The 20,377-nt window shown below is 45.0% G+C and overlaps 1 protein-coding gene across 2 annotated transcripts in view; it reads right to left on the bottom strand.

Annotated features, from left to right (window-relative positions):
• The window catches only part of PSME3 (proteasome activator subunit 3), a 538,782-nt gene extending 523,831 nt beyond the window's left edge, over positions 1–14,951 (bottom strand). The window contains exons 1-2 of one of the 2 annotated variants that reach the window (XM_069634175.1): positions 14,659–14,951; positions 1,572–1,604 (exon numbers count right to left, since the gene is read on the bottom strand). In XM_069634175.1, coding sequence (XP_069490276.1) covers positions 1,572–1,604; positions 14,659–14,700 — 75 coding nt within the window. In that variant the 5' untranslated portion in view covers positions 14,701–14,951. Of the gene's footprint in view, positions 1–1,571; positions 1,605–13,792; positions 14,058–14,658 lie in introns of those variants that run through there. The other variant, XM_069634174.1, reaches the window with a different exon arrangement.
• Positions 14,952–20,377: the final 5,426 nt, after the last annotated feature.

Genomic DNA, 20,377 nt, shown 5'->3' with positions numbered 1-20,377 from the left:
GACCTGGCCGGTGTCTCTTGGCATCACCACCCCTGTGGCGTTTGTGGCCTCCTGTCTCAGCTGCGAGCAAAGGGCTACTCTTCCTGCGGAGTGACGGACAGTGGACACGTGCGCAGGAACGTCTCGCGGGGGGAGGGTCGAGGGCAAGCCCTAGATACATGTCTCAAAGAGAGACTGGGAAGGGGCGGCGCAATGAACTCTTGCCACATAGTGTGGAGAAAGCGTTCACAACTTGACACAGCATGATTGGTAGTGGGTGTGGTTTCACCTTGTACTTTAAGTTTAAGGTCCTTAATTGTGCGAGTTGTACTGTCAGGCGTCTCATGGATGGGAGCTCTCTATTGTTAGCTTCCCTTCCCCGTGGTTGTCCAGACTGATAATCACTGTTCATGCTGCTATTTAATGTTTGACTCCACGTCCCTTGGCCAATCGTATCAGTAAAGGCCTCCTCCTCAAGCCTTCGACTGAGCAGAGACATTACTGACCCATAAAGGGTACCCCCCCACCCCCTACAGGCGAAATGTGTCAGTCCTTTGTTTCTGTATTTCTAGGTTTCACTCCTCACATGCGGAGCTCCAAGCCCCCATGGGAATCATCCCAGAAGTCTGGGAAGGCAGCAAAACAGTCCCTGGAGACATTCCCTAGTTGATGCTTATGGTCTGCATTTCATTCTATAGGTGCTTGCATTCCATAAACACCAAAAGCCAGCAAGGTGCACCAAACCTTCACTGTTGCAGATCGAAGACTCCTTTTGCCCTCTACGGAGGAAAGTATGCTTTTTAATGAAAATAAATACAGCGTAAACGGTACGCAGAAGAAAATGAAATGCTCCGTAATGGCTATAATTACATGCGTAAAAAGGCACAAACGCACCTTATCTGTAGGGCTGGTCATAGGTTACCGAGTAGTGTCTAGTTAATTTGCTTTTCATAGGGGTTAAAACGCAATGCGTTCCTAAACAAGGAATACTTCTAAAACATTTGAACTTTTCAAATGCAAATTAGAAAACGGCATGGACAAGCAGCTGATCTTTGTAGTACTTCAACTGATGCAAATATCGGGGGAAGGATCTGTTTTTAAAGTGATGTGTGGCATCTTACACATTTAAAACACAGCATCCGCCAGCCTAGAATCCCATCTAGCCTAACAGTACAACTGGCCCCACTGCCACACTGTCCGTGCCAAAGTGAACATTCCTGGAGTAAACTTTATTTGGGAAAAATTTTCCATAACATACAATGGAACAAGAACCCATTCAAGTGTAGGTCAATGTACACAAACACAGACCCCTGCAAGACAACTGAAGCTTCATGAAGGCGATTGAAGGCCACCAATACTGGCAAAAACATACAAGTTATGTAGCGGTGCAGCACTTCAAGCAATAATCCCTTTTCAATTAACCCCAGTTAGTGAAGGTTTCCCAAGACTGGCACAAAGCTAAATATTCCTCTAGGAGCCCACTGTCCGACAAAAGACACCTTGCAAGAAAATATAAACACCAATCTCCCCTACAAGCAACCCTCATTGCAATAATGTGCTCAAATACAAGAAGCATGCATGACTTCACTCACCTCACTTGTTATTCTCTCTCTAAAACAATCAACCTAAAAAAAAGGGGGGAAAAGATAAGTTATAAATTCCGAATGCAGCAATGTGGATAATTAGAGTTTAAAAACAAGAATATATAGTAGGTCTTAGTGAATTGAGTCTTACAAATACGCAGCCAAATGTTACAAAAAGAGTAAAATATAGGAGAGAATTAATATAGCACACAGATTTTTAAATGTTAATTTCATATGTAATGCTTTGACGTTGGGAGTAAAGGGATTCTTTAAACAAACAAAAAAATAAAAAAAAATAATTAAAAAAAATAAAAAAAGGGGAACTACAAAAGTAAATCCCATTCCATAAGGGTATTATGTAGCAGAGTACACAGAATTTTACCATGCCAACTTATTTTTATAACTCCTACTTAGTAATTTATGAGTTTCAAAATGCATATATGAAGGTTTGGTCACAAATGTCAATGGGAAAGCTAACCCACATAATCCAAGGTACGGGCGGATCTTTCACAAAGGAATGGGGAACGGTCCAAGACTATCTGCAGTCAGACTATATGGAACAATGGTGCCCCCACAAAATCAAAATTACAGAAATCTTCAGTGCATAAGACTTTCCCTTACAGAAAGACCGCAAGAAGATCTTCCAGGGTGAGGGAGTGGGGGCTTGTTCAATGTTGAGTATTATGTCTGCATTTGAAAACTATATTTAAAAAAATAAAAAAAATTTTAAAAATGCATGTATGCTTCCACTTCAAATCAAGCAGTGATAAAAGATATTTCGCCTTTCACAGAACTGCTTTTTGCCTTGACCTGAACGTGTCTGGAGCACCAATTCCCCACCCCCTTTTCGCACTGTAATTTATTAAGCAGTACTTGCCTATCAGAAAGTGAAAGTGTCAGATCTGCATCTTATCTGTAGGTTTAAAACGAAAGCATTTGCGTATTTTAAACAGGTCCCCCATAAGTTAGTTGATGTGGAGTAGAAAGCAACCCAAAATAAAACAATCTTCATTCTCTTTCAAACTGATAGGATGCACATCCTTCAGAAATGTAAATATCCCATGGCTATTACGTTTTTGGGGGTCTTAAGCTCAACAACCACTTGTTGGTTCAGCATTAATGTACAAACCATGTGGCAACATTACCAAGTTTGCTAGAATGGCACAGCTAACGGTGTATTTGACTGTATGCACCAGAGGCAATGGTGAACTGTTACAACTATTCGTTACGCGTGATCATGTGGCGCACCAGATTGTCATACGCTTGAATCCCAGCAGAGCAGATTAATGCTGTCCTTTGCGATCATCCAAATGGTGCTTTATTTGCCAATCATGATCAATTACAGGGTTTCGAAAGAAGGAATCTTTAGAAATAATCAGTATGCTGGAGACACAGATTTCAAACTGAATGATAGGAGGTAAGATGGAGTTGCAGAATTATAACATGATCTAAATCCTTTGCATGTCAACGCAAAAGATGGAAAACTGGGTGCCCATTTAAAAAAACATGCTCCAAGAGAAATGTATAGAAATCACCCAACCGCCCTTCAGAGTATGAAGATGATATTTTACATTTCTTTCACCATCGGCCAATCAAATGCAATTGCTAGAAGAATTTTGCACCACCAAGGAGGCAGGAGACAGAAAATTCAATGGGGCAAAGTAATTGATTTGGATACTTTGGCGACTGACCCCAATCTCTTGCCAGTTATACATACACAAAGCAGATGCCATGAAGGGTGCTTATGCAACTTCTCCAACACATTCTGAATCTGCAGTAACAATGCAAGAGTTATTTATGCACTGAATAGAACTGTGCAGGAGGTTGTAAGTAGGCAGATCTAGCAATGGTTGGGGAACATTTAAACAAAAACCACACCCCTCTCACAGATCCAATCAGGACAAGTTTCTTAAGCAATCAGTAGTACAAAAAAAAAACATTCTAATGGCCATCACATTTTTGTCAAGTTCAGCTTCAATTCACGGTTCAATGAGATTGCCAAGCATCTTACTGTGCAAACGAAAATATTTGATTCCCCCCTCACCCTTTTCACACCACATAAATGTGGAGACGCTGTAGTCCCTCCCGCCCCACTTTACCCATTCGCACAAATAAAATGGATGGGGGTGTCGAATTGCGACATTTGTTTGCGCAAAGTATGGACAGTGATGGAGTGATTTTAATTCAGTTGTCCATGTCAATTATGACGTTGTGCACCATATTTTGGTGACAAAGCACCAAGGAATCGGTGCATGGCTAGTAAAACCTTGCTTCCATATGCAAATATAGTCAGTGTAGCAAGTCACAACCCCTCCCTCAATATTCAAATGAGATTGCAATATAAAAGTAGGAAACTTCACATAACATGCCTAAGCTCCCCATTAAAGTAAAATGTCATGCATTTATTCTATTTTAATTAAGGATAGAAAGGTTTGACAGCATCAACAAGAGAATATTGCAGAAATTACAACCTTGAAACTGCATTGCTCCGACTCAAGGCACAGTAGATTAAAGTACGTGATTTTCAACAGGTAAACATACACAAAAAGCAGGTGTTCCATGGCCCCAGGCTAAAAGTGAATTAAGACCAAGAAGCTTTTGGGGCCGACAGAGCATAGACATCATTGCAACCGATTTGCTATACGCTGGCCTGGTGAACTGGTGTACAGAAGGCCAACATAGTTTAGGAACAGTTCCCGGAGCTGTAGCCAAAGCAGCTCAGGGTAGCAAAGCGAGTGGTCAAAGCGAAGCAACAGGAGGGGTGAACCTGTTGAAGGGTCTGCAATGAGTACAAAGTGAAAGGTCAAGGATCACAGACAGTTCTAAAAATACATTTATGGCCAGATAACACTATGGAAAATGGCTACTAGTATTACATGCTATCAGACAATACTTAAGATAGATACACAATCATTGGATTAGGGCAAAACACAAACCCCTGTAAAGGAAGGCAAATATTCGTATGCAGCCCTACAGGTCCCAAGAGATACAACACAAACTTTAAAAATATTACAAAAAATATAATATAAAGTCCATCCAAGATGCATGGGGCTTTGTGCCCAGCATGCAAAGTTTCACACAGTTTTGCGAGACGGGAAAAAGTTAGTGAGGGCTTCGGGGATCCGATGAAAAGTTACAGTACAGGAAAAGACACTTGCTTTATCATGTAGAAGCTTACAAACGAACTGTACCCTCAGAGTAGCGTCTGTCCCTAGTTGCCGGTGGTTAGCTGCCCATCTAGGCTGAGGGGACAGGAAGAGGCCGACCCTATTACTCAAAAGATTTGTTTTTAAAAGACAGAGGGACACTTTGCGCTGTGCCCAATGTACTCCGTTCCAGCAGGAGTCTTGGTTGCTTTAACTATCCTGCTTTCTTGATTTACATCCCCATCGTTAAAAGTGTGAAAACGCTAGACTTCCACCTTGATGTCAACACCAACCTCTCCAAGCAAATCAACAGGACCACCTCAGCTACTGCCTATACGGGTAAGCTAATTAGGGCTAGCAGACCCATCCTATCTTCCAACAGCTGCCTCACTCTTGCCAGAGCACTCATTCAGTCCAAACTGGACTACTGCAATAGCCTGTACCTAGGAGTCAACCAGTCCATAATCAACAAACTCCAGGTTCTCCAAAATAAGGCTCTACGTGCAGCACAACATCCCAAGGCGAGAGCACATCCCCACAACCAGGAAAGCATGTAAATGGCTTTCCATACAGCAAAAAAAAGAGACCTCAAAACCATTTGCCTCACTTACAAGGCCTTAAACTACCTAGCCCTACCGTATCTAACTAATAAATTTACTTTAAAATCCGCCACCAGAACCACCAGATCATCCAACTCCTTATGCCCGTTAGTGCCTAGATTTGCCGAGCAGGAGGTGCTAGCTTCACAGTGCTCGACTCCCAACTTTGGGACACCCCATCACTCAACATTAAAACTATTGAGTCCTTTCCAATCTTTAGGAAACATGTTATTGGCTGGTTACTGAACAAAGAGTAGCATTTACCTTCACTTTCTAATATCTTTAACTCCCTAGTGCCGCAACCATGCCTGTATTATATGTAAATTGTTGTACTATGTAAATGTATCTCATGCCTGTAACCGCTTCCGTAAGCTCCCTTCTACCTACGGGTCCGGAGCGCTATACAAATAAATAAAACAAGCTTTAAAATCTTAGATTTCAAAAACGTCAACCAAGTCTCCCATAGTTACTGGGAGATCCCTTAATTGGTGTTGGTCGACCGGTTTCAGTGATGCATGCAAGTGTAACTACTTTCTTCAGGGCCTTAAACGCTTCAATGAGCACCAATATATCTGCTTATGGATGGCTTCTTTCTGCGCCTAGCTCTTGAAATGTTGGAGACAAAGCGCAGCTTTACTGTTCGCTTAGAATATTCTATATTCCTGAAGAAAGTGGTTACAGTTACATGTACCAATGAAACCGGTCGGCCAACACCAATTAAGGGATCTCCCAGTAACTACTACGACACCCTATAACAATGAGTGCACCGATTTAGTTCACTTTTTTTAAATCTATGATTTTAAAGATTTTGTAGGCCATCTCGCCTACTTTCTCTCGTACCCTAGCTACCATCTACAGACCACCCAGCCCGACCTCCCTTCCCCCTGAATGGCCGACCTGTCCACATCTTCTTGCCTCCTCTCCCAAACTGATCTTCCATGGGTGTTTCAATATCCATTTCAACTCTCCTGAAGCAGCCACTTTTCCGCAACCTCTGCAACACTCATTCCCTCACTATCCTCCCCTCTGGCCCAAGCCACTCTGCTGGACACCTTGGATGCTCTCTGCTCAACAGATATCCCCATCCCTCTCTCCAACCCTCTGATGACCACTCTACTGGTCTGACCACTCTCCTCCCACCTTGACCTCCCCATCCCCTACACCACTGCCAGTCTCATTCTCCGTCATACGACCGATGAAACGTGTCAATCGTTGCATTTGCCTCTTCTTTCATCCCTCCTCCTACCCCCTCACTAGACTTCCTTGCGCCTTGGTTCTAGCTCACCTCGTCCAGAACACCCAGGACATCCTTGCCCCAGTCACGAAGATCCGTATGAAGCCTGCCTACCAAACAACTCTTGGTATGACTCCAACCTGGCCACTTTGAAGCGCAAGTGCAAAGCTGCAGAGCGGAAGTGGCAGGCATCTAGCTCCTCCTCTGACAAACTGGCCTGCCGCCTACTCCAAAGGCAATACCGTCGCTCCATCTGTTCCAAGAAGACGGCTCATGTCTAAGCCTGCATCTCTGGAGCCACCATAACACGGCCGAACTCTAAATCTGCAAGGAACTCGCCAATCCTTAGGCAGTCTCTCCTCTTCACTGGCCACCCACTTTTCGTCCACAACGCTGGACATCCTGTCCTATCTGCTTCCCCCCACCCCTTCTACCGCCTGCCTTGGCCCCCCTTTACACTCCCCTTTCTCTCCCATTGCACCTGATAAGGTCGCTAGAGTTGCCTGCTCTATGAAAGCCTCTTCTAGAAAAGTACTCCCCTGCTCCTCCAGAACCATCAAGGACAACATCTCTCTCGCTCCAGCCTTGGCTGACACATCTAACCACTGATTTGACACTGGCTCCTTCCCTCAACCCTGTAAGCACTGGTGCACCCACACCTAACCTTCCTGCCCAGCTAACTATTGCACTATCACCCCTTTCTTGGGCAAACTAATGGAGAAGCTGGTCATCTCACAACTGATCCCTCGCACCGAAAATGGCTGGTTGGCGAGGTGGTCCAATCCCACCCCCCCACCACCATTCCCAGAGTGAACATATCACGTGTAAGCCGGGGGGGGGGCCGAGAATCCCACAACACCATGCCTGACCGAACACAGAAATGTACCTACATAACATAACCTGCAGCCCCGCCGATAGACGCCATCTTTTACTAGGCCAAAAATCATCCCTTTGCAAGATTCAGCTCTCCCATCCCCAGTGCCTCACATGCAGAGCCCGAGGCATTGCCACCATCATTTGATGCAATTGTCCAGCATCACTTCCCCAGATTATGCTCTCTGCAGAGCGTGGGAATCAAAGTAACCTTCTACACAAGTGCCCATCCATCACCACAAAACTACCCATGCCCCTACAACCTGCACCCCACCAGGTCAGGGACTGACCTTTTACTCTTTGATGTTGATGCCCATCTGACCCCCTTACATTGACCATTCCAGAACATCCACCAGACTTAATCCCACACGTGAATATATTCTCTCCCAATCGAAACTTGCCTGTTAGTGTTATGAGGGAACATAAATAATAGATCATGCAATTCTGCCTAACAATCCTCCATAAGTTTGAAGTACCCTCTTGGACCACCACACACAATTAGGACTACAGGTGTTCGCCAAACCAACCTTTGGTATAAATCTGTACCACATCGTTTTTGGTAGCGAGCTGAGCAGCCAGGCTCATCTCAAGAGTGAATGTGATCAGTACAAGTAATTATACAGAGGACTTTCAATCACAGTGGTTCAAGTAAACACATATTCAAGGTTTCTTGTAAAACACTTATTTATTACAATCATAGAATATATTACACTAGAACAGAGGTCTTCAAACTGTGGGGCGCGGCCGCCTCCTAGGGGGGGCGCCAGAGCCCAGCATGAAATGTAAAAAAAAAAATAGATTTTTTTTTTTTTTTTAAGATTGGGGGAAATGGGAGGGGGCAGCTCACATGGTCAGACTGGACCATACAACGGTCTTAGGCACCAATGAAAACATGGCCAGCAGTTGCAAATGGATATTCAGTCCTTTAGTCACAGACTGTTTGAATAGTACACAAGGGGTTGTTTTTTATTCAAATGTAAACAAATTGTGATATTTAAAGAATAATTATTCAGCAACAATGGTCAAAACTACTAGCTGCATAGTGAAGCAACTCCTCAAACTGGCCCACATTGGCCAAAAAAGTGGCCCATTTTGATTGGCCTACACTAGCATTTTGTATTTTTGGTACAGTCATCGCCCTATTGCCCTATAGGCCAGTCCAAGCCTGCCGACTCATCCCTAATGGGTGAGGGGGCATTCATCCATTGGCCACCTCACCCATTATGGAGGAACCTTATGGAGGAACCGAGGAGCCAGCCCAGTGAAACACTGAGCACTCCCTCAGCTGCTTTTTCCAGCTGAGGGAGTGCTCCTGGGCTGGCTGAACTGTCAAAGGGAAACACTGTTTGCCTTTGACAGTTCATTTCCCCAGCCGCACATGATCACTGAGCCATGCAACGTTGGGGGTGTTTTGCTCCGCAAGCCAACATAGCTCATTGGAAATGCTGGCTGGGGCACTGCATGCATGTATGTGCGAGGGGTGCTCCTGCGCCTCCTCGCACATATGGGCAGAGCAACCTGGAGCGGGGCATTTTAGCAACCATGCGCAGGCCCCGGCAGAAGGTAAGTTTTATTTAAATGTGTATGGATGTGTGTATGCGACTGTGGTGGGAGCAGGATGGGCGGCAGAACTGGGATAGTGGTGGGAGTATGGTGGGGAGAGCCCAGGGTCTGTACTGGGAGTAGGGTGCGGTGACGGCACGCCAAAGTTCATAGCGATTTCTACATACTGTCCATCCGGCACTTTTAGGGGGCCCGGCCTGCCCAAACTTGGCTCAGGGGGGGCCCGAGCCAAAAAAGTTTGAAGACCACTGCACTAGAAGGAGGCAACTTATATAACAATACACTTCAATACAAAAAAGACTGACAGTTTGAGCTCCCCTGAAATAGGAGCCAAATGGCAGTTCAGTTACTTAGAAGTGAGCAAAAGGGACAAGATAAGTAGAATAGATCACATACTTGTTAGACAGAGCAAATAGTCAGTTCACCAGAAAAGTTCAATTCAAGTCAATAGGCCAGTGTTCTGGACAGGAAAGAGCCGTCCTGGTATCAAACGGCAAAGTCTTTGCAAAAGTTCTCAGAAGTAGTTTCATATGTCGGGTGGTGTCCGGACATTATCGAAAATTCGTCGACAGGACATTTGGCCGACGTAATTTCGTCGAAAACCAAATGGCCGATATATATATATATTTTTTTTAAGGTTGTGGTTTAAGGAAAAAAAAGGTTTTAGAAAAAAAAAGGGGTTTGTGGGACCACCCCCCCAAAAAAGGGGGTACAAATAAAAAATTCAACCATTTGTCCAGTCGACCAATTTTTTTCGATCAAATGTCTGGTAACCATGTCGGGTCACAAGCTTATTAGGTCTGCAAAATGGGATAGTTTCACGAACTTTCACCGAGAGAGCGGCGTTCACTCAATCGGGTTGGCACAGTACCTTATTATGAAGAACAAAATGCAACTGAAGACGTTGGTTCCTGCCGATCTCGCTGTTCCTGAGCCACAGTCGTGGGGACAAGAGGGATCGTCGAAAAAGCAAACTGGAGTCACTTCAATTCCAGTAGCTGTAGATTAAAGCGCACAAGCTGGTATCCCCTCGCCCTGGTTAATCCTAACCAACCTTGAGAATGGTATCCAGGTGGCTTAAGTCGTCCTTGAAGGGGCTTCTCTGTCGAAATGAACTTGGCAATTTGGACCTTCAGCAGGGCTTCACCGGGTAAACCAACAGTCCAGGAGTTGCAGCAGCCGTCCTCTTACAGCTCTTCGGTTCTTTTGTTCCAGTGGTCGACTGCTTTCCAGTCCAGGAGACTCGTCTTTTAAACAGTTCTCGCCCTTTCATTCAGGCCTAGCTGTCACTCACCTAGCAGGGTGGCTGTCCTTACTGGACAGTCAGCCAGCCAGCCAGCCAATCACACCAGAGTGCATTTGGGTCTCAAGCACAGGCAGTTTCAGGCACCTATCTCACTTCCTGCCCACCCCAGACACTCAGACGCCAGAGGCGGTCTTCAGTCCTGAAGCCCGCCAAAGGCACACGAACACAAAGGGACCAAACCAGGTTTGGCACGCAGAGAAACACTAGAAGGACCTTTCCAAAAAGAAAAACGGAAAAAAAAAAAAAAAGACTGGGACCTGTTTAAACAAAGGGGTTTAAGGCACCATCTTGAAAACATGGCTCCCGTGATTTTTTAGCTACCGGTGTTCGCGGTCGGGTAGTTTGTTGAAAAGCCACTGCCACCAGCCTTTTCAATAGGAAAGGGTAGCATTTGACTGCTACATGAGTTAGACACAGGGGATACTATATAAACCCTCCAACACTCCATTGTAAAATGGAGTGTGCTGGGTCTAGGAGTTTGGAAAAGACTAGTAAAGTCAATTTCACTTTACATTCTCTGGAAAACAGTTTATCCCAGAGAAGGTATTTAAACCTTTGGAAGTCAAATCCTGTGTCACTGCACGGAGGGTGCTGTGTAACACATGAAAAGATGATGCCTATGGAGTTCTCTAAAACTCCATAATCAAAGAACACAAGTGTAAAACACACATCATAAACACATGAGTGGGAAAAAGGGCTCACACTTTCCAGGCAAAAAAATCAAGTCCTAAAAATCCAGCAAAGTTGCTGGGGGTCTCTAAGGTGGAGGGAATTAGCACATTTATGAGAATTCTCCCCAACAAGGAGACACCGGGGAGCAGGAACCAGGTGTCAATGAAGGTCCAAAATGCTTAGGTCTGAACGCCAATATATTAATCCATTTTCTCCAAGTACCCCCATTCATGCAAGGATTTTATTGTTACCATTATCCTCATACTATCAGTTCCTGTTAGCTTAGACAGTTAGAATTGAGTTACATTTTGACCTGACCTTCACCGTGGAGATGAGCCCAGCTGACCCATGTGCAACAAGATCGACTGGGAGGCAACAGCCAATTGCAGCCTGGCATCCCCTATAGAACAGGCTGTGCCATACAGGCCCACCAATCCACACTGTTTATTTTGTACTGTATAGTATGACCTCATGAATGACGACAAAATCCCTTAAAATGTGCTGCCCGTGTATTGATTGGCAGAGCGCTCTCGGGCAGCTGAGTTCTCTTCTTGCTAGCTTTATCTTATATAGTAAGTTTGTTACCCTTGCAATTCATCTCCTGGTCTCATTCCCTGACGGGCGTGTTCTCATTATTTGGTCTATTGGAAAAGGACGTGCTTTTCTGGGTGTGAGCCCTCACCTCGATGACCACCAGTCTAGTTTCAGAGCAACCAGAGGCATGGAAACTGCTCTCCAGAACACCTGTGAAGAACTACTCTCTCCTCTAACCTGGACTCCAATACACGGCCCTGACCCTCCTTGATCTTCTGCTTTTGACACAGTCACCCACCCTCAAACAGTCTCCAATATACCCTTGGTATCATGGACAGGGCACTTGCGTGACTAACCTTCCTCTCCAAAAGACCTTCTCAAGTTTAATGGGGTCGTTTTTTCTCCTATCTCAATCTCTACCTGTGGTGTCGCTCTAGGCTCTATCCTATCGCCATTGGCTCTTCAACATCTACCGGACCACTCTTGCCCACAGTTTCTCCCCTCATTTCCAGTGTTACGCAGAAGACAGCTCTTTCAAGCTGCCTTCCCCTACCTCATACCGACTGCTATTAAGGCATGGTGCTCTGCCAATGAGGTCTGCCTGAATGCCAGTAAGACAAATCCTTCCCACTGAGATGCATGCTCCTTGTATCTCCCCCACTCTCTGGCCAGACTCCTTGGGTCCTCTCCACTCACCCACTTGCGAGGCAAAAAACATTGGGATCATCTTCGACTACTCTCCGTTTCTCCCCTCACATCGTGGACCGCGCCAAGAAGTCCAGTTTTCAGCTTCATCTCTGGGGCATTCTAGCTTTCCTCACCTTCCCACAGAGACTGAATGTCTCCAGAGCCCTGGTTCTCTCCAGGCTGGACTACTGCAATAGCCACATTCTCAGCCTGCCTCTTTCCTCCCTTCAACTAATCCAGAATAGGAATGCTAGACCTTTGCCTCAAGCCCAGGGACCGCATCTCCAGCCTTAAAATCTCTACACTGGCTCTCGGTGACCACAAGGATAAAATTCAAGTCCCTTTGCATCATCCACAAGGCTGTCTGGAGCCTGTGACCTCTACATCCAGCTTTCCCCTCACAAAATACCTCGTGGCCAGAGCCCTTCAGTCTTCTGGCTCCAACTCTCTGCAGGTCAAACATTTCTCCAAGCAGAGAGTGGGAGAAGGATCAGCTGGCTCCTCCCTCCGACTTGAGCCAGATCTGCTTATGTTACAGAAACTTCAGTTTTCTGTTCTACTTTTGATTCCCATGCCCCCCCCCTCCCTTCTTGCCTTGTGGTGCCTGGAAACCCCTGCGTATAGGCACCATACAAGTGTTCAATAAATAAAAGCAAAATGGTGAAAACATGTCTCAATTGCGCTCTCTACTTTGTGGCTACCATGAGCCCTTCCCAAGCAAGCAGCTTCAAAGGCCCTCTGGTGTGAAGCTGGCCTCGATTATGTGTGCCTCTGATGGTTCAAGGAAATCTCCTGGGCTTCAAGGAGGAATTACACATCCTCCCAGAGTCAAATGGGGGCAGTTTTCTGCCTATTGGACCTTCTCTAAACCACTGAAGGGCAGGTGCCAGGAGATGGATGCAGAAGCACATGTGCACACTATGCTTTTGGCATGGATCTTTAGGAAAGGGGTGGGGGGAATCAGATTAGCATTCTCCACAACATTGTATTATTTATTTAATAAACAAAAAAATAAACATCACACCCTTACCAGTCACACTGCCATGGTGTGCTTGGGTATTAACCCCATTTAACATCTTAAAGCCGGGAAGCAGCACTGTTGCAATACGTAAGTTTCTCATTCCAACACAAACCCCAAAGGTCATCATTTCTGATCCTTTGCATGAGAGCAGCATAAGAAGGTAAAATGCAACAGTTTTTTTTGTATTAACTGTTAATCAGTTTTCGACATACAAAGCCACACTAAACTACATTTACACAGATAAATATAAGTTGTATGAAGCTATTCAAAGAAAACTGCTTATTTGACACGCATCTGTTCAATTGAAATGCAAATGTTGCTCTTGCATAACATAAAACTGCATCATCATATTCTTGAGGCATAACAGTCCTTAAATGGTTTCTAGTCGGGTGTCAGCCGCTGAGCTACTTGCGTCTATTATAACACCTTTTTTATTTCAGATACTTTTAGCCATACGTTTCCAAAGGAAAACAAAAACATAGTACCTTACATGCGCCCCTACTAGCAAAAAAGTAATGTAAAGAACAAATTCCGCATTTTTACGTTAACCAATTAGAAGTGATACTTGATAAACTGAAAGCAATTCAGTGTGAACCTTTGTATCGACATCATTCTTGCCGAAGGCTCGGTTTTTCCTCATCTTCCAAACGACACAAATGCACCTCGTAGCGCTCTGAAGCCACCTCCCTCCTGTTCGTCTCCCTGACAAAGTTCTCCGGGACAGGATCCCGTGTGTGCGCTTTAAAACAAAAAAGTCCGATATATTTTTCCCCAAACCACCCTGCCAGCATTGAAATTTGAAAGCTGGCGCAGAAGCTACATGGTGTACGAGTAACTGTTGGTCCCAGTCACCTCATTATGCTGCCATGAAGCTGTCACCAGACACATCACACCTTGTCTGGACAGCGTGTAGCATTAACAAGCATTTCCCTGCTCGCTAGACAAACACACACCATTACAACCACAAACTAGATCTATTTACACAGACAATAAAATAAAAACATGTTCCCCAACTTGCAATGGGAAGTTCATGTTGAAGCATCAAATAAAGGGAGAAAACCTTACCCAAATAGTTCGCCGCCTCCTCTAAAATAGGCTGCGACCCTCCCCTGAACACCCCCCATATAGTACCCCCTCCCACCCCCCCACCACCAATGTTTTAAACCTCCCTCCAAGGCTTTCTTCCTCTCCTTGGTACCGCTCCCTCAAAACTCTCATCCTACCTTCAGTAATACATACATTCTCGCACATGTGCTCCCTTGCCCAATACGTTCTATTTCCCTCAGCCCCCACCTTCCTTTCAAACCAACCCACCACATCCTACAAATCCACCTGCTCCTCCCCCAACGTTCCATGTTGCCCACGACGACTCCTTTCAAGCTCACCCAAGCGTTGTTTGCATGTCAAAAACCCCCAAACCTTTTCCCTCCAGGGTCCTGTTTCCCGTTCCTACTCACGTACTTTCTTCTTTAGCTCCTGGTCCACTTTGAGCAGAGAGGACATAGTGCCGACCTCAAGCTCTGGTTCTTTTCTAGGCTGAATGGTCTCCACAGCGCCTGTCTATACTGTATCCCTCCAGCCTCGCTCACACACTTGTAACCCGGCCTCAGAGCACCATTGGCACAAAAGGAAGTGACGTCCAAATCGTCGAAGCAAAAGTAATCGAGAACCAATCACAGTGAGTTGTAGGGCAGCACGCGAAGAAAGCGCGTAACAAAGGGGATTCATGGCAATAGAAGAAATACAAACATTCTACATTCTCTTGCTTGAATTACTACGTAAGAAACTGACCATGTTAAGGTCAGTCAAGCTGCCTGTGACAAACTCGTATTCAAATTTTGAGTCTGCCACGCTGAACTCGGCGCTGGCATTTTAGAGTCAGGCAGCGCTTGGCAATGGGCTGGCTTTTGCCGGGTCCGCCGCTTGAGCCCTAACACGGCTTTATCGACTCGGTGATCTAATCTGCATTGTGCTCCTTTCTCCAGCTGTCATTCCTCTTATCAGGCTTTATTTGCTAAACCTGTTGCTTTCTTCTGGCCTGAAAAGGACACCACAGGAATCAATGGGCCATGACCATCACTATCGGGTGGGTGGGGAGTGGGACATAGCCAATCATCCCGATTTAGGCGGGAGACTCCCGACTTTCCCGTTAAAAATATTGCAATTTTTCACTTTCTCCTACCTAAAATACTTCTATCCCCAATGCATTCCTATGGGAACATTTCCAACTCCCGATTTCTATGATGAAATCTCCCTCCCAGGTGCGTCTGAATGTTGGCGTGTAATGGGTGGGGGGGCACCACTGTTACAAGCAAGCTTTCTAGTGCTGGGCACACTATTGTTTTCCAAATGTGCATCTTACACTTTCATTAAAAAAGTTATTCCAAAACTCAAAAAGGCTGCTTAAACTTGCACTTACTAGTTTTCTTGGAAATGTGTTTCTTTTTTGTAGGACTACCATACAAATACCCAGAGACATCCTTTCACCAAAACGCCAGGGGTAACGGAAGTGAAATCCATGACTCCTGACCTCTGATGACATCACAGGAAGTGATGTCATTTGACCCCACCCCAAAGTGATATCGCGGAAGCGATGGAACAAGACCGTTCGCTCCTTGACAGAACAGGAAGTGGCATCACTTAGCATTGTTCCTAAGTAGACTACGAAAAATATGGTCACAATATCACTATAATGTGATCTATATTTCATACAAGAATAGATCGCCATATGTATCGGTAAGATCAGTGTGTATAGGCTCATATTACCAAATTACGGTGAATGCAAGCAGACACTCATGGCAAATGATAATGATGTGTTATTATATAGCATTAATGCGTAAGCACTTGATATAGAAAAAATATGCATACAATATCACCCAACCTCTGTTGGTACTCATTTATTGACCTCAGAAGGATGAAAGGCTGAACTGAGGTGTTTAAGAAGAGACTAAATCAGTGACTCGCCCCCTGAAGTGTGCCTGAAATAAACCTTTAATGAGCCTAGCAATTATTGTATTACAATTCCAGAAAGACACATTATTTGGTATTCTTATTCTTTCTTATTTAGTGTCACTGCTGAAAGTGTTAGACTTGTGGAACCCCTATTCATTTTTTTAAGAGGCCTGAACAAGAAAACCAGCCACTCCAGAAGCAAAGAGCCACATGGCGCTGGCCACAGCCCAAGAGCTTGCATAAAAAAAAAAATAGGACAGTTTAAAAAAAAGGGGTAGCAAGGGAGACTTCTGGGGTCGCAGTTGAGACCCCAATGTGACCCCCAAATGACTTCCCTGCAAATGCCCTGTAATTTGTGTGCCCCTTCCTTTGGGGTTTATCACAGGTTAAAGCGATGGCTGCTGACTCTCAAAGTGGAAAAAGACCACAGAACAGGTTATCATGCCATGTTCTTTCTAGAGAGGGGCGCCTGCTACCTTTTTTGTATTTTTCAAGGAACTTGGGGTTGGTCACCATAAGTTACCTGGGGGAACCCAGACAAGAACCCCTTGCTCACTGTGCTCAGAGAGGCACAGCTCCACCTCACTGATGAGGGGATGAAGCCCAACAAGGCTGAAACACGTGTCTGGGGTTGTTGTTGGTACTCTTGTTAAAATAAGGTTTGCCTGGCATTTCAGTGCTGCACTGCCCTAGTGGGCGGGACAAAGACTGATATGCAAATGTGTATTCCTCCTTTGTGAAAGGTACAGTGAGCTAAAAGCGATGGCTGCGGGCTCTCAAAGGGGGAAAAACAACAGAATAGGTTATCATGCAGTGTTCTTTCTATAGAGGGGCTCCTACCTTTTTTGTATATTTATAAAGCTGTAACATGCTTGTCAAACTGCATAATCTCTCTATGTATAAAAGGGACATTTGTGTATATGTGTGTGTCTGCTCGAAATGGTCAGCATACTTCCCAACATGCTACATACCTGAAATTTGGCATGTGAGTAAGCTCCATGGTGTGGCCAATGTAAAAAGTATAAAATATAAATGTTTCAATTTTTTTAATCGATCTGCAATGCTTACCCCTGCCATATGGCTCTTTGTACCGTTGTTCTGCCGAAGTTCAACGTTCATTGTTCCTAAAGTTCAGCAGTTAATTAAAACTTCAGCAGTTAATTGTTCCTAAACTTTCCACACTATCAGCTTTCTAGCTGACATTAGCCGCACTCACCTTTGAAGTCATGCAGGTGGAACAAAACAGTGTTTTTGTAGTAATGCGAGTGACAGGAAATGGTGCATGTCTCTTCATTAGTGTCCGAAATGACTTTGTCCGTCACATCGTAGCAAATCTCTCATGATAATTACAGAAACTTCATTAGCCATGAAAGTTGATGAATGTATGCTGATAAGGTGGGTTCCTGGCCAAGTATGACACTGACACCAGTGTAGGAACAGGAAACACCTTTACTAAGTTCCAGCTCCTGAAACAGGAATACATTTAGGGAATATCAGGTAATTTACATGGACAGACGTCTACCCGCATCCTCTCTCTGTCTAGGCGCCGTGGCTGGTCTCTCTGGCATCGCTGGCGCCGTGTTATAGGTTTACATTTGCCTCCTCTCAAGATGGCGTCTGATGTGCAGCTCAGCAGTACAGTTCTCCCAGAGGAAGAGGCTGATGGTGCTAACCCCTTCACTCATATCCTATATTTCAGATGCTGTGTCCGGAGCAACAGTGCGTTGCTACTCCTAAAGTTGCCACGGTCTGTGAGTCTTGCACTAACTAGTAGGTTTACTAACCCTAGGATCGGCGTAGTGATTCTCACTTTCCTTGTCATCTTTTTCTACCTTCCTTTCTTCTTTGCAGTTACGTCTCCCTTCCCGCGTCCGACTCTCTCCTCTTTCGTTTCCGGAATCGGATTCGGAATACTCTGGAACTGTCAACTTGCCCAGAACGTATGTAACTCTATTTCCCATATTCTACTTTTCACTAGACTAGTCTACATCTGGTACCGTTTCTTATTGACACTTTCCCTTCAGCGCAAGAGTGTTGATGCATACACCCGAACTACATTTCCCAACAAACATCATGGCATACCGCCGGCAACGGACACACGTTGCTTCGGTACCGCCGAAGGGCTATTCGCTTCCGGTAGGTTAGTTACTGCTGTAACGCTTTAGTGCTGCTCTCCTCTGATTCCTTTTCTCTGATCTGCTCTAATTGTCTGAACTATCAAGGTCTGATTTCCACTCCGAAGCCTCTCACTCTGGCCCCCTCACATTGGTGCCAATCAACCACAGACTTCTAAAAACCAGGGTAAAGCCTTTACGACTCATTCACACTCCTGGAAGGCGTTACAGGGTTTGTATTTACCACTCGCCTTTCATTACAGCACTGACCAGCTGGACCACAGGAGCGGGACATCAATCAACAGCTACCTCCAAGTCCTGACGTCTCCACCCCAGCGCTCTCTAGCTACGCAGAGTTTTCTCCCCCACAAGGGTTTCCCAGGCTGCTTCACTCCGCTCCTGATCATTCGGGGCACGGATAGAGGTCGCTAGGTGAATCATCTTATCTTCAAGCTGTGTCCGAAGCCCAGGTTAGTGGCCTACTCGTTACTTGACTGTTGTTTAAGGTGGTGTAGATCCATACAGACATTGTTAACATAACACAGAACCATTCCGAACATAACATTCTCACACACAGCATTCCGTGTCAGTTACTGACAGCGTTCCGTGCATGCAGGGCAAGATGCAGGGAAAGACGAGACATAACATATCTTCCCCCTTCAACAACACAAACACACTCAAGAAGCAAGAGATATACATGCACACGCAAACCCAACACATGTACATCCCTCAACTTCCCAAACAAATCCTCCCAACAACGCACCAATACAAAGCCTTATAACCGTCCTCACCTAATGGGACAACTGCACCATAATGTGCCACTCTCTTTCCTCTACCATTAAGGGATAGACACCAACCACTGGACAAAGGATTCCACATCCAAACTATTCAACAACTTCAGGCTTCCAGATCACGCCATTGAGGCAAAACCATTCCATGCCAGCATTCAAACTGGGACTCACTGGCCCGACACCATTACATGTGTCCCAAACCCACATGGCAGGGCACTCCAAGTACCCCGGGTATCCGACACCCCACAAACAGAGCACTCCAAGCACCCCAGGTGTCAGCACTCCACAAGACACCTGTGCAAGCAGACCACACATCACCCTCAACATAGAAAACTAAACGGCCAACCAACATTACAGCTGCCACGCACTGGCTGCCAAACATAACATGTATTTCAAAACCCACACAGTAGGGCACTCCAAGTATCCCGGGTATCCGACACTTCACAAACAGAGCACTCCAAGCACTCCGGGTGTCAGCACCCCACAATATGCCTGTGCAAGTGAAACACACATTCCACGATTTCAACAACTCCAATCCAGGAAACCAAGCTCAAAAACACCTCATCAGGACACTTGCACCACAATGCAGAACACCTTATTCAAGACACAGTTCATTAAACACATGAGAATAAATCTCCCTTACTCTTTTACATAAGCATTGAAACTAGACAATTACCAATTAAATATTGTACAGTAAAAATCCACTGTGTAAACTGAAAGAGTTAACCGAACATGTATTAGCATGAACATTACTCTACCAATTTAGGAATTCCATCTCCTATCTAACTTCTAAAATATAAAGTCCAACCTGTAAAAGAAAATGCTATAGCATAGCTAAATTCAGTGCATCCTAAAACGTAGGAATTCTATCTCCTATCTAACTTTTAAAATACAAGGTCCAACCTGTAAGAAAAACATTAAAACACTGTTAAAATGTTGCATACCAAACCTCACTAAAGCATTACCAAATTTACTATAATTCAAGCTAAACAGAGGCCACGACTTCCAAAACTCAAACACACCAACAGATGGCAAAATCAACAGACCTCATTTGACACTTAAATCCCAACTTGAACATTCTGAAAAAACAAATTTTGTATGAGGCAAATCAGCTCCAAAAAAACCCACATCTTGTGTAAGGTCACTCAGATCCCACAATACCAGTACCTCGGACTGCCAGCAATATGCAGAAGCATGTCTCACAGTACCTCTGCGGAACACAGCCCCCTTGCTCACATTGGGAACGACATCTGCACACTTCTCCTCAGCAACCTTTGCCCTTTTTGCTGCGATCCTCCTCCAGTCCACCCTCTGCTTCATTTT

The sequence above is a fragment of the Ambystoma mexicanum genome, chromosome 13 (genome assembly GCF_040938575.1).
Source record: "Ambystoma mexicanum isolate Mex_15411 chromosome 13, UKY_AmexF1_1, whole genome shotgun sequence".
NCBI classification, from domain to species: domain Eukaryota; kingdom Metazoa; phylum Chordata; class Amphibia; order Caudata; family Ambystomatidae; genus Ambystoma; species Ambystoma mexicanum.
Note: the sequence above shows the minus strand (reverse complement) of the source record. Positions and strands in the feature narration are given on the sequence as shown.